Source organism: Myripristis murdjan, chromosome 16, assembly GCF_902150065.1.
Source record: "Myripristis murdjan chromosome 16, fMyrMur1.1, whole genome shotgun sequence".
In the NCBI taxonomy this organism is placed as follows: Eukaryota; Metazoa; Chordata; class Actinopteri; order Holocentriformes; family Holocentridae; genus Myripristis; species Myripristis murdjan.
The window spans coordinates 13,378,131-13,393,670 of record NC_043995.1 but is presented as its reverse complement, the minus strand read 5'-3'; the positions used below and the strand labels follow the sequence as shown (position 1 = coordinate 13,393,670).

The 15,540-nt window shown below is 41.2% G+C and overlaps 1 protein-coding gene across 4 annotated transcripts in view; it reads left to right on the top strand.

Moving 5' to 3' along the window:
- Window positions 1-335: 335 nt before the first annotated feature.
- Window positions 336-15,540, top strand: part of oxr1a (oxidation resistance 1a) — a 148,071-nt gene continuing 132,866 nt past the window's right edge. For all 4 annotated transcript variants that reach the window (XM_030071768.1, XM_030071765.1, XM_030071767.1 and 1 more), the window contains exons 1-2: window positions 336-501; window positions 12,572-12,660. In XM_030071768.1, the coding sequence (XP_029927628.1) occupies window positions 12,644-12,660 (17 nt within the window). In that variant the 5' untranslated portion in view covers window positions 336-501; window positions 12,572-12,643. The remainder of the gene's footprint in view (window positions 502-12,571; window positions 12,661-15,540) is intronic.

Here is a 15,540-nt window from a genome sequence, read left to right as displayed (position 1 = left end):
GAGATGCCAAATATTGAGAATTTCTTGGGTTGTAGCAATTATATAGAAATTTGTTTTGTAAACTGAAGAAAACATAGCTGATTTTAGCTCCTGATGAAGGTAGTAAATTCCAACTGCGACTTTTAATTGCACACGTCTATACTCTTTTCTCTCACACTCATATACACAGTCAGACATTTCGATTTCTTCACCACCAGTCCTGCATCTTGCTTTCCCATCTCAGAGCCTCATCCCTGCACTGTGGGCTACTCCTGAGGAAAACCCGCCCGACTTACCGGGACGCCTGCTTGGTATCGTCCGCTCCTCCCCTATCCTACGTCGCGCTGATGGTAGTTTCTATTGGGAGAAGGTCAAATGACTCTGCATGTCGGCCACTGTGTACACTTCTGCTACGGTGCACGCCTGGTGAAGAAAGAATAATAACGCCAATCTTGTGTCCGAATATGCCTGCAAGCCTGTGAGGTCGCTGCTCTCATTATGCCCCTGCGCTCCGGTCTCAAAGTGAGTACTGTGTGTAGGTGTGTGCGTGTGTGTTTGTGTGTTTTTGTCATTCCCCAAACGATTCGCCGGCTTGCATGTTCACATGCCCGGCGGATAACTCGTTCTCTCCAGCAGGTTTAAGCTTTGCAAAGTGTTTCTATGTGTTAGCTTGTGCAACGCAAGAGCCAATGAGAAGCACATTAAAACCTCCGAAGTGCTCCTCGGTGGATGCTTTTGGAAACAGATAGTGATGCTTGAGGACGGCGCAGGTGAAATTCAGGTGGCGGCTTGCTCGCTGTAATTCAGCCACAGCACGCCGCGCCGTGCTGTTGTGGTCATTCACCTGCGCTGACACCATAGGCCAGTATTGTTTACCTGCCTCGTGACACTGTAAACAGTGGCGTCCTGCTTCTAGTAGGATACTTAACAAATATCCACAAGGTAACTAACCTACAGGAATATTATCATAAGATCACTGAAAATAGAGGTGGTAAAAGTCCCCATCGGAATGGACGTGAGAGGGAGGCTTTATATGCTAAATAACCGTGTAGTGCAGTGGAGTCTCCCTGACCTCATATTACACTGATTTTGGTGCATATTTTTAGTTCAGCACATCACAGAGTTTCGACTATTAGAAGTTTTTCCCAGTATGGCTTGCTTGCACATGGCACCTCAGGTCAGCCTTATGTATGGGGGTGTAGAAAGTTCACTCCTCAGCAACTACAAAGCTCTGTGGAAGGGAGTGGATGAGACTTAATGAAGTGAGTCATCACAGGCTGCCCAAAACTAACCCCCTGCAGAGTATCTCATAGCTAAGCCTCTTAACACCGTTGCATAATAACAAGGTATAGCCCACAAAGGTGCAGAATGAGCATCTTCTGCTAATGATCACAAAGAAGATAGGGAGGCCTGTGTACCCTTATAGGGTATTTAATCTTTTATTGTGCAGCTGAGTGCGTCAGCATGTTCAGGTGTAGATCTGAGGGTGGACCTGGTGCCAGTGCCAACAGTCTACCTGGCTGCTGTAGGCAGTAGTTTGTTCAAGGTCAGTGAAATGTTCAAGGTCGGTTCGCGGCAGAGTGAGGTGAAACTTTGTGTTGATGGGAACATGCCATCAGTCACAATGTGATTCACATCAATATGTGAAAATCTCCACCTATTTGGCATGAAGCATTTTCTTTCTTTATAAATATAACCACCCAAGGGTGCTATTGTAAAATCATTTTCATGTATTTACTGCCAGAAGTATTTGATAAAAAGAGCATCATTGCCATATTTTTTCATCTGAAGACACAGACTACACTTTCCAAGGAAAATGTTTTGCAGTTTCCGTAACAGCACCCAGTTGTCATCAAACGGAAATTTGGCACGATGATGAAATTAAATCCCACTTGTGGAGAACCAGTCACGGAGTAAACAAGAAGAGTCATCTCTGACGTTAGTTGTCAGAATCTGTAGGGACAAAGCACATACACTGACATGCATGAGGATACACACACACACTCACACACTCACACTTTCAGGCACACAGATACACACACCTTGAATGATGATTCCAGTGATTTAATTATGCATGGTCTTGCTGGCTTTGATTAAACCCTCGCCCTGCCATCATCAGCGAGTGCTTGCTGTTGCCAATTGATTATTGCATTAAGATTCATGCTGATGAAACTGAACTCCTCTCACTTACTGGAAATAATTATATACATGCTATTTTAAAAAGAACAAACTCAATTAGTTGACTTGTAACATGCTCTCCACAGTTTCTTTTGTAGATGTTTCCTTATCTGTGCTTCAAGCACACTTTTGCTTTTGGCAGAATCTCATTCTTTGATGCAGCGTTTTGAACCGTTGATAGGCTGATACGCTTTAAGAGAGGCGTGATGTTTATCAACAAGGTGGCCAATACAGACTTCTGTATCATGCAGATTCATCTGTGAAAGGCTCCAAAAATCATGTGGTGTTTTAACAGCTGTACCTATCTCATCTGTCTCTGCAACCTCATTAATGCGCACGCACACACACTTACACACACAGCTCTCAGGTAGGGCTGAGAACCTCTCTGCTACCCTGAGGAATACAGACCTACTTGTTGCCAGGCAGAGTATTTGATTTCCTGAAGAGATGCCTCGTGTTGTGTCCAGTCCACAACTTTAATTATTTGTGTTTCGAAAAAAAAATTAAAATGCAAAGTTAATATCACTCTCTCTTCTCTCTGGTCTTACATTCTAATGTGAGATGATTCTCATTATGCCATCTTAGATTAAAAAAAAAAGAAGCTTTTTTTTATGTGGCCCTGTCACTATTTGACAAACCTATTGAACCTTTAAATGGCTCCACAATTTGAAGGTCTGTTAGTGGTCCCATATAACCTTCCCCCAGTGGCTCCATACAGATGCTAGTGGTCCCATTGTGGTTTGTAAGTTCCTTGCAAAACTATTCATGGCCCAGTAATAATGTCCCTCAAGAGCAATTAATGGTTCCTCTTTGTTCTATAATGATTGCAAGTAGCCAGTGTGGAACTGTATCGGTGCTATTTGTATTACCTATGGTTCTCCAGTGGTTTTTTGATAGCTCTCAAAACAAACAGGCTACAGGGAGTTTCCATTGCTGGCAGTGAAGCAGCCTAAGAGCAGCTGCCTTTGTAACCTAATTGGCTGTTAATAATCCATCCATGTTCAAACCCCACTTAAACTCAGACATGTTGCAATAAACAGGAATAAAGAAGCAATTGGGTCTGTGATGATACTATGCTGTGCCTGAGGAGGATTCTACAGTAAAGTATGTAGTATAGTAGAAACACTGCCTGATTTATCTGTTGTAGACGTAAAATATTTAAAGATGTTGAAAAGTGTGGCCCACATTTTCTTCACATAGCAGCTCCAGCGGTATACATACCAAGCTAATATGAAAACATTGATGGGAAAGACTCAGTAGCTACAGTCTATTTTGCAGCTGGAAGGTTTATCATTGCATTAATCAAAGCTGTCCATATTAGTATCTTGCTTGATAAGCAAGGAAATCTGTTCTTGTCTGTGCAAATCACTTAATTTGTTTTATCAGCATTTTGCTCATAGTGATTTAAAATAAATTTTTGCATCCTGACAATGTGTGAGAGAAAATGACTGAGCTTATACCTGACTCTTCTGTCAGTCAGTCAGCGAAATATGTTTGTAGGTGTAATAACCCAAAGTTGTGTATCGCAGTGACCAACTGTGATCTGCAGTAGGACTGAAATTATCTCATTCGCTTAGCACTCAATGTTACTGATGTAGAGCAGGCTAAGTAAATGCTTGCCAGTGCTGGCAAGTGGCTGTGCATTTTGAATTCAGCTCTTGTGCCAGCAATAAAAATGCTAGATTAAGGGATTTAGTCAGTAAATGTTTTTTTTTTTTTTTTTTTTTTTTTTTTTTTCAGCTGTTGCAATTATGAGTTGCTCAAAAGCCAAGGCCTCTACTCTGTGATAATATTGGGTTTAAGGAGCATTGCTTCTTTTCAGAATGTGTGCTGTTGTAAAACCTTATTAAAAGTGATTGTACAAGCGAGAGAGGTCTTGAATCAGCAAGAAAGCAGTTAGATAATGACAAGGGCTGTGACTCAGTGATTTGTAGCCCATATTGTGATGTTATACCTAGAATTCAACTGAAGAAATAGGTTCTGCCAACATAGTTTTTTTTTTTTTTGGATCTGTAGTTTTAACATTTGTTGACATTTGTTGACAAAGGTGCACCAGAGGGTTTTAGTGAAGGATTGTTGTTGTTTTTTCTAAAGGAAACTGTGATCACACATCAACATTCCTCACTGAAATGGTGTCTGTCTGACTGTCTGCAGGCAGTGAGAGCATCCACCCCCCACCCCACCATTTGTTATAAATACCCTGAAGAGTCTGTTTTCTCACTCTTCTCGGTGTGATTTCTGTCTCTTTTGTTTGGCTTCCTCAGTGTTATCCTAATGTCTAATGATGATAATCTCAAAACAGACTTATAGAGGATGAACCTTCTCACCAGTCCTCTTCTTTGAAAAAAATAACAAAACAGCAGGGGAACATTCGGGAGGAAGGACCACCAGCTGTAGGATGTAGTTTGCATAACATGGAGTTGCCTGCTTGGTCTGGGTCCATAGTCGCTTTACCTACATTCAGTAAACAGCACCATGGGGCTGGTTGGAGGATTACAGAGGATTTGCCATGCTAAGCCACAGGAACCCAGGCTAGTGACCCCCTCCCTCTGCCTCCTCCACCTCCTCCTCCTCCTCTTACCAGACTAGCAAACCATCCTCCTCTGTTTCCCCTCCCCAGTTCATTTGGCCAATGATGCTGTAGGAGCCAGCCATGTGACCTAAATCACTGATCATTGTGGATAGGATAAAGGATGACGGAGGAGCTCTCTTGGTGTTGTGTTGATGTTTCATTAAGTGATCTGTTTACCTCGAATTGGTTTAAGATTGGCAAATCCACACTCGTTTCCTCTGTAATACTGTTTTTGCTCCCCCGCTCAGGGAGACATTTGCAATAACTACGCAACTTTTCATGTAATGACAAAGCCGATCACCCAAATAACAGTCGGTGTAAATTAAGGACATGCTTCAAGTGCGTAAGTCTCTGCAGATTGCATGGTAATGCGCCAACCAGATGACACACATCGCAAGACTTGGCCACGTAACTTGATAAGAATAAGGTGATGCTGTCAGCAAACCTGCAATCTGATTTGGTTCTGTCACTAAACTGGAATTCACATTGCCTTTGGTTCCACTTTTGGGCAGTGTTGGAAAGCTAATTGAATCAAAGCATGGGGACGGAGTCGGTTTGGACTGACACTCCATGGGCATTTGTCTCTGTCAGCCTAATGTCTTGCAGTGAAGTGACTCAGCAGAGAACAGTCCCCAACCCGACTGCGTGCGTATCTTTAACTCAAACTGACAGTGTTCTAGCTTTCGTACTTACCTTGCCAAGAGCTACTCTGCTGGAAAGCTGAGGTTTTAGTTTTTTGTTTTTTTTCTTCCCCTATTGTCATCATCATCTGGGTACATCTTAAGCCCCCACGCATAGAGCGGCCTCGGGAACACTAAAAGACAGAAATAGACCGACCCAGGAAGACAGAGGTTTTATTTTGGGTAAATGGTCAACTCTCGGGTTGGAATTCTTGGTTATTTTCTTGGCATAACCTCACCTCAATAGAGCCATTGAGTGTGAATTATGACTGGCATGGTGTAATATTGTACAAGCAAACAAAGGAGATAGTGGTCCCCTGTGTGGGAAAACGTCTTTGCTCGCAGGCCTTCATGTCAGTATTTGTTTATTATAAGTGGCTTATCTTTTCATTGACTGCAACACTGCTAAAAGAGCTGTCATGTCCTATGTAATGTACAGGAGATGGCATTGTATAAGTGGAATTAAAATGTAGAGAAACTCTGCTGTTGTGGAAAATGTGCTTGAAGGGAACTCTTTAGGCATCAGCCCTAATCTGACTTTAATCGTTAAATAATTAATTTAAAACTGCTAACAGAGCGAGTGAAGGCCAGGTAATTTTCTCTCTTATATTCGACAGCATGTCTTCAGGATTTTATATCAGTTTTCACTTAGGAGTTCCCCACCCATTGGTTTTACAGCACAGGGAGTTCACTTTACAAGTGCAATTTTGTGTCACCTTGTATTTTAATTCATTCTTGATCTGGGTTTAAATAGTTTTAATACAGCATATTAAGTGAACTCAGCCAGTAAGCTCATGCTCTTGTTTAGTAGAAACATTTATAGTCTCCCATATTTAAACCTCATGGCCATGACATTGCTATAAGCACAGATTAGGTCTAATATTACCCAAAGCACAACGTCTATGAAAGATGTAGCTGTTATTATTCAGGCTCTATTAGATAGTGAATGTAACTGGAATGCTCTGATATCCATTTATTGCACCTCTAAACATGGCGAAAGTAGCTATTACGATATCTCCATACTTTCATCCTTATGGTTAAAAATCATTCCAGTTGCTGCAGGGGAAAATATCAAACTCAGAGGTCACATTATTAAATATTTTTGAAGATATTGTCAACTTAGTGGTGTCATTAGGCTATGTGATATGAGGACACTGAAATCACAAAAGATAAATCCATTATCCCCTTCCAGTGACAAGCGGCTGACAAAATTTACATTTAGATTCCTCATTTGGCAGCCAGATGCTCTTATTCAGAGCAGCCCAACAATGACACTGCTGACCTCAAGCATATTGACAAGGTCCTCCGGGAAGAGGCAGATAAGATGCCCCTGAGAAGATAACAACCATGCATCGCCACCATTAGGGAAATGCAAATATGATAGTCAAAAATGAAAGAGAGGGTGTTTACTCGTTGCCCAGTAATTGACTGAGCATTTCCATAATGGCATTGTGTTTCCTGCCAGGCTAATGTGACCCCTATTAGTTCAGGAAACGGAGTGCAATCAGGCTCTGTGCGCGCTGCCAGACACAGCCAAGGAAATGAATTGGGGAGAAAGGAGAGATGAGGGGCTGGAGGGGAGAGATGTAAACAGTGGTTAGGTGCAGACAATGGGACAACCAGGGGAGTGGACTGGAGAATAGCTCGGGAGATGAGTCATATCACTGCAGCAATCCAAGCCCTGATTGAAATGCCAGAATAGCTGGAAACTTTTTGAAGAGGTTTTATGCTTCTGGCTAGATGTAGATTTCAGTCGGTTCTTTTGGTGTTTCACATACTCATTTGATGTGGAATCTGAGTGTGTCTTTTGCATTCACACAATGTTTCATCTTGATGCTTTGCACTGTATGAATGTCATTTCAGTGTATTACATAAAGGGTTCACATTTTTCACCCCAGGCCATATACCTATCATTTATAACTGGATATCCTAATATAGTGATACAGTGTAAGTGTGGACTTTTCCTGGTTTTAAAGGGATGCAGTTTTCTGAGCTTATTAAACTCTTCAAGTTGTTCCGTTGCTTGCCTCTACCTTCTTGGTCATCATATGCACATTACTAATCATTGTTTATCAGAAATCTTTTTGTGTGTAAATATTGGAGCTGTAGCTAACAATGATTTTCATTATAAATTAATCTGCTGATTACTTTCTCAATTAATCAATCAGTAGTTTGGTCCATAAAATGTCAGAATGGTGAAAATAAAATTTCCCACAGCCCAAGGTGATGCCCTCAAATATGTTGTTATGTCCCAAGCAGCAGTCCACAACCCAAAGATATTTAGTTTTTGTCGTAAAGAAACCAGAAAATGTTCACGTTTGAGAAGCTGGAATCAGAAAATTTGGACATTTTCTCCGTAAAAATTACTCAAAAAGATTAATTGATGATCAAAGTAGTTGCCAAGAGTAATCCTTACAGTACCACCACAATATCAGCATTGAGGTATTTGTTTAAAAATATTTTATTTTGTCCTTTAGTGATGAGAAACATGCCACTTTTTGCAACTCTTCAACACAGGCTACCAGCCTCAAAAACCTCACAAAAACATAAACATCCTTTTTGAAAATGGGAACAGTCAAATACACTGAAATTGCTAAAAACGCTATTGCAAGTAATGTTTTCTAAGTTTCTAATTTTAATTTAGCACTAACATCAGTATGCTGACTTGTATATTAGTCACTCAGAATTTATGTTTTGTGGGTCAGAAATTTACAGGATGGTTCCAAGTTTAAGTAAATGCAGCTTTAGTCGACTTAGCAGCAGAACAGTGTAGGTGTATACAAACAATGTATTATCTTATCTAAATCATTATTTTCTCCAATTTTTGGTGGACAATGTCAAGATTTTGACCGTCTATTTGACTGTGCTGTGACAGATATAGATGAGATAATATAGTTCTTGAAGCCAAAAACAAGTGCCCTGTTGGATTGTGTTGAGGACAAGCAAGAGCATGTTTCTCATCACTAAAGTGCTAGTGCTGAGGTTATACTATGCATGGTTATAAATTATGGATATCAACATTTCAACACAGCCTGGGTTGGAAAACACCAAATGTATCCTTTTTAAAGATGCATTAGTCAATGTGGCACACTGGTTTCCCTTAATGGCAGCGACAGGTCACTGTTTGAACTGTAAGGATTTCAATACCCAGAATCCCATTGTGTCACAGCAGTAAACACTATCTGGCAGCCCCACTCTGTGATATATGCTGATAAGATGTTTACATAGAAAAATGGTATCACTGCAGTTTTAACATCTGTAGAGACTTAGACTTGGATACTTCATCTGTAAATATATCCATATATATTGCCTTAAACCAATACCTACCTCAGCTACAGTGTGGCCTTTCCTGGTTATTTTGCTCTCTCTTCTTTGTCGGCTGCTTGTGATTAAGCTGCATGCTGGGCCAGCTAATCCTGCCTGTGATCAATACTGCTACTCCACCTGTTTACATTCTGGATTTCATCCAAGAATCAGCACTGCTGACATCTTTATTTACCTTCACTTCTCTTGTCTGTCATTCATAAGTCATCAATCGCAGCCTGAAATGAAATTTATATTTAAAATAGTATGGATCTCATACAAGACACAGAGCTTGCAGTATATTGTGCTTTGTGATCGGTGTAATTGTCAGTGATTGCAGTTGGTTGTGATAACGGTGCACCAGATCCACGCTTGGTTCCTCTTCGTCTTGTGTCAAATAGCTCCGTCCGCCCTGAGCTCAAAGCGGCCTGTTTTGGGCTGAACACGTAACCTGTGTGTCATTGTTGTTTTACGGTCAGCAGTTTCCAGCAGAAGTGCAGACAAGAGCACCGGCAATACCTGCTGTCCCTGTATCTGTCTCAGGAATTTGCCTCAATCCATTACATGCTTGGATGCTGATAGTGTTTGTCAGGACGCTCTGCCCGCCCAGAGACAATTAAGCTGAAACACAAGGCTGGCTTAATGAAGCTCGGCAGGAAAAACATCCTCAAACAAGGTTCTCTTGCCATAGAGATAGAAGCACACAGCGTCCATTCATGTCAAGAGCAGCTAACTGGGTGGACTGGTGCCTTGTTTGCTCGCAGATGACCATAGTGAAGGCAGATGGAAATGCATAGGCTATAAATGAATTCCTACTGTTTGTAACATGCCAGCAACATAACCTGCTGATAATCCACCAGCTGAAATCACTGTTGGTGCACGGTAGGTTTTTTTTGTTTTGTTTTGTTTTTGTTTTTTTGTGTGTGAGATTTCAAAATAATTGTTAGCCTCCACAGGTGTTTTAAGTGACCAGTCAAAACACTGTCAAATGAAATTATGTTCTGTACTTTCTCCATTCTTAATCTGTGTTGCAGCACTAATGCAAGTTTAACCTTTACCCTTAACAAAGCTATACGTTTTTTTTTTTTTAAGTTACATACTTCATGGTATCAGTTGAACTTGACAGTATAGTAATTTATAGAAATTGTTCATTGTGCCAGTTTAGTCTTTAATGTTTCTTCAGACAAAGCGTGAAGAGTTGTTGTTTTTTTTTTTTTTTTTTTTGTCTTAATTAGCTAGCTAACTGGCTAACAAGTTAATATAGCAGCTACTGTTTGTGTTAGCATGCTGTGCTCACTTCTTTTCCTCGCTGCTTTCCTTTCATTTTTCTGTATATTGCTTATAGAAGAAACTCACTGGTTTGTGCTTGAGCCCACTGGCAAGCGAAGCATGCCTCATATAAATTTAATCCCAAATAATGTTCAGAATTTTTTAGTTTTTGTTGAGTTTACTGAACCCCCTCCACTTTCCCAAAGCTTTGGGGGTTGTTATTATTTTTGTGAGGCGAGTGCTGGGTTTGCTAAAGCACTTTGTGTGTAATCATTTTAAAGCCCTGCAATGCTGTGACGAATGGGAGGATGAGTCACATTTTAACAGAAATGGGAAAAGGAAATTGTGGGACTCTTTGAAATTGTCCCTCACTGCTCCCTGGGCACTGAATTTTCCCTCAGATTAGAGAGGCAGTTTTGCTTCATGAAATGAAATATTTTATGATAATTGGGTTTCACTGTGAGCGATGTTCCTGCAGCCCCGTATGGCGTGACGCTTCTTGTCTCATTAATATCCACCTGCAGCTCAGATCGTTCTCACATGGGCTGGGATGTGCATGAAAACAGATCCTGTTTATGTGTGGTACGTATGTAAGGATAATGACATAACTGCTGATGTCATTCACAAGGTTTTCTCTGCACAGCGGTGAAGTCGAGCTGTTGGTGCCTGTGACCGAGTGTAAAAACCGATGACATCATATCTGATCTGACAGCTGTGCCCTTTGACCCCTGCGGTGTTGTGCAGCCTGCATGTAAACAGGTTTTACCATTGCCTGAAATGCTTGTTTTGTTTGGCTCCTGGCAGCGAGACTCTAATCCTTAATCCATCTAATTATGTTATCAAGTCTGCGTCACGCCTAAAATAGAAAATAGCGCTATTCGCCACAACTGTAGGCCATATTTAAAATATCTGCTAGTCTGCAAAACACAGTGTGCTAAGCATAATATGATGAAATCACAATCCATTTCTATGGCTGCATGCCAATGTTATTTTGCGGATAATATAATAACAATAGACTTTATTTATAGAGCACTTTTCAACATTACAAAGTGCTTCACAAAGGCAGAAAAAATAAAGTAAAATAAAATAAGTCATAAAATCATCAGGAGTATAAAAAACAATAACAGACAATAAAAAACAGTTCAAAGAAAATTAAAACTCAGGTAAAATCAGGAGAGGCTCTAAGATAAAAGTATGTTTATAGGGGGCACCTAAAGGAAATCACTGACTCAGATGACCTGATTTCCACGGGCAGATCGTTCCAGAGCCACGCAGCCCAAACTGCAAGTGCTCTGTCTCCTTTAGTTTTCAGCCAGGACGCTGGAACAGACAAAAGACCTCTGCCCGAGGACCTCAAGGTACGCACTGCTGTGTACGATACAAAGAGGTCAGAGATACCGCAGGGAGGGAGGCCACGAAGAGCCTTAAAAGCAATCGGTGAAATCTTAAAATCTACTCAAAAACATCCTGGGAGCCGCTGTAAGGAGGCTAAAACAGGAGTGATGTGATGTGGAAAGCACACAGCTCTGGGTGTTTCTCTGCCTTATGTTACTTTTCGAAGTGAGCACCTTTTTAACCCCCCACGGTCACCTGAATGAATCATCAGATGTTGGCAGTGTCACGCTACTTGGTTAACCTTTACGCCTCGGCTGCTTATTCAGCTTTCCTCTGGTCCCTGCCAGTGTGTTAGAGAGGGGCAGCACACACCAGGTGCTCGAAAGGAGATGAGGTGGGAGGGTGGGTGTGTGTGTGTGTGTGTGTGTGTGTGGATACATGTGTGTCTAGCTGATGGGGAAGACGGTAGATGGCTGTTTTAATCACCCCCCATTCTCCTTTCCCTTCCCTCCCTCCCTCTGGCCCTCCACTCATCTCATTACAGACAGGAGAAGGTGAGAAGTGAGGCCTGCATAGACCTCTGCATTAATTATTGAACCCTATCTTCTTTTACTCCAACTCCTCCTCCACAGTCAGTGAAAACCCTCACATGAAAGAGCAGGGGCCGACTCCCAGCCATTATACGGTGTGGTAGGTATAGCACCGGCGTATAGAGATCCATTTTTGAGGCTTAACCATTTGCAGGCTGTGCTACCTAATGGCCTGCATGACAAGTCTGCCTACACAAGCAGATATAGGTCCCTTTTGTTTAATTGCATTTTAATTGCTTTAGTTCCTCACAGCCCCAGTTGAGCCTCCGGTGCTTGTATTATTAATTCCACACCGTGTTAAAAGTGTGCTGTTGGTCATTGTGCCATATCAAGGTAACACAAATAATTAAATTACCATTTTACTCATACTGCTTTGTCTTTAATATTGGCCGAGTCGTGCTCTGCTCTCTGCCTCCCCCCCATGCCCAGCCAATTTGAATCGCTCAGTTGGAGGCCGGCTAATGGAGGTTGTTGAGGTCAGCGTGGCCGAGACATCCTGACAACTTGAGGGCGGCTTGATTCTGTGATGCTGAAAATCTTACTGTTATGTCCTTCTGTCCCCTGCCCCCTGTGCTTTTCTGTGTGTGTGTGTGTGTGTGTGTGTGTGTGTGTGTGTGTGTGTGTGTGTGTGTGTGTGTGCGCGCATGTATGTGCCCGTCTCACAGGTTTGAAAGCTCGACCTCAGACCGCCACCACCCAAAGCCTCTGAGCAGGAAAAAAACGAAGACGCTGCCAAGATGTTCAGCACCAAAAGGTCAGCACAATGTCACTTTGGATGTCACTCACTCTTATCCGCTCCGAAAAAAAAAAAAAAATCATCTCAGAAATCTCTAGGCATTTTAAAATTGCTTCAGCTGATAATGGCTGACATTTCTGGACAGCTGTGTTCCATGACTTTGACTATAAAATGGCACGGATGTGCAGTAAGGTGACAATTGATTCCTGGTCAAAACACACATTTTTTTTTTCTGTTCATTATTTATTTTGTGTAAACTAATGGGATTGTATAAATTGAGGGAAAAGTCCCTTTGTGCATTATTTAAGTACCTGGGCGGTGTGTTGATAGATCCACCTAGAACCCTTTAAAAAGAAGTGCAAACACGCTCACATTACCTTTGCAGGGAACTGAGGGAAATTGGTTTTCAAATTCTTGCTGGTTATGTTTACGTTTTGTATTTTTTATGTGGCTTGTGGCACTATACAGTTGACATGCATCTTTTATCTGTTTGGCTTGTCCTTTCTGGATGTTTATTCCCAGGTAAAACGGTCACATTGCTCACACTGGATTATTAAATGCCAGCTCACGTTATAAAAATGCATTTCTATTAGTTTGCTCCTGTGAAGGTAATTTAGGGCTAGAATGGTTGTAACTAAGAAATAACAAACCATGAATGTAAAATAAAACCATAAATGAGAAATTTAAACTGTAAATGGAAAACGAGACCACATGTTAATGTTAATGAGACCAAAAAAAAAAAGGAAATGAGAACTGCCCTCACAGTTCAGTCCTTCCACTCTGTGATTCACCAGTAGGTGGCGCTAACAAACCAGTGAGAGGGATTTTGTTTTGTTTTGTTTTATTATTTTTTTTCCGTGAAACAGATGATTTGAAAAAACACCACCATCAGCTGGAGCTGGAGGTGACAAGTCAATCACTTGCTAAGCGTCCAATCAGACTGAACTGAGAGTGAAAAAAGCCTGACCGTCTTACATAATTAAAACAGGACAACTGATTTAAAGTGTCTTGTTTCTCCTTTACAGATTTTATTCCTCGGTTACAGTTTTGTTTTTGGTTACGGTTGTGTCTCCTCATTTACATTTTTTGTCTAATTTATGGTTTGTTTTTACATTTCCAGTTTTATTTTCTCAGTTATGGATTTTGTTTCTCATTCATGCTTTGTTATGTTGTGCTTTCAGACATTCTGGCCCTAAATTACCTTCATAGCTCCTCTTGAGTCATGCTATTTTTAGCTGCATCAATATGCAGAGCTGCCAGTGTCTGCTGGTTTTTCCTGAGGAGATTCCATTCATGTTCCCACTGAAAAATACAAATTAGATTTCTCATGAATAATTAACCGTATGGATTTTACTGGAACACTTGCCTTTGAATAGATAAAGCTTTAATGTTTAAGAAAATTGCCTTAAAACAGCGAAAACTTAATTTTGTCTTTCATAACCTTTAAATAATGAAGCAAAACTGTTTTTTATTTTGAAAATGAAACATTCTGTTTTAAAATAAGGGTGGTGACAGCAATTACAAGGAGTTGCAATATATGTAATTTAGACAGGTAATGTAGACAGACACGCAACATAAACAGTGAGTCTACACGGTTCTCATCATTTCCTAAATCGGTGATAAATTACGTGCCTATCCTATGTTGTTTTGGGTGTTTTTTGGCAGTTGAGTGTAAAGATTCTCACTTAAATTGACCCTTGCCAAATTTAAGTGTATTCAGTCAAAATGGTTCACAAATGAAAGTCATTCACATGTACAATTTTCGTGTGTCTTAAAACCTGCCTCTAAATAACCTGTCTCTATTTTGAGGTATATTCGCAGTCTGCATTATGACGGTAGTAGCACACCGCCTGCAGGAGGTTTAGACACTCGCCTGCAGTTATTCAAATCCCCAGCCAGAGCTAAACTGAAATTCACCCCGAGCCGAGGCTGACGTGCCGAACGCAGTGACTTCGTGACAAATACTCCTCTGCTCCTAGCTCTAATGGCTCAGCAAATTTCACTAATGAATCTTTTAAATATGAGAAGTTTGCAAGTGATCATGTGGGTACAAATGCTCGCACATCTTTACACACACACGCACACACACCCACACACAAAATGCATGCGTGTTCGGCCAGTGGTTGCACACACACTCAGGTGTTTACCTAAGCTTATGGGGACGTGCAAGGCCTTTAGTGTTGATGGCAGCAGAAGCAGTCTGGGAAGCACGCAGTGAGATTAGACACTTAGAACTCCTTAGAAGTCCTGATTAACATTTTGAATCAACAGGACTCACCACTGTAAAGGTAAGGTATTAATCGCTGCCTTGGTAGTCACAACATGTACAGTATTTGTAAGGAAACCTGCAGAAGCTTTGCCTTGGGCATTTTTTCTAGCACGACAGCTTGCAGTCGAGTAAATAAATAGTTGACAGATGACATCGGGATCAGATGTCCAAATGTCATAAAATAAAGAAACGTCTACACACCAGGGAGGTTATGTTTGTTGGTAACTGAGTTATCTATAGTGAGTAACTGTTGTTGGAAAGTGAGATATGGAGGACTTAAGATATCATGTCATAATGTAAATGCGATGGGGACCAAGCGCTATTATGTTGGTGCGCACATCCACCTGTCTCCTCGCAGTGTTTGTGTAATCATCATAAGGCGGGGGAGAAGATGATTAAACTAAGCCAGCTATCCATCTTCGGGGAGCTGCGTCAGCACCTCTGATGGCACGGATACATTGAAAATGACTGTTACGGGCTGCGATCTTGAAATTCAAAGCCTCTAAGAGCTCATCCACATTTTTTGCTGAATATGAAACAAAGGCATTTTTCTCCCACTAAACTGCTGAACGAAACATAAAAGGCTGAGGAAATGTGTTTATCTGTCAAAGCTTGCTATGCTGCCATGG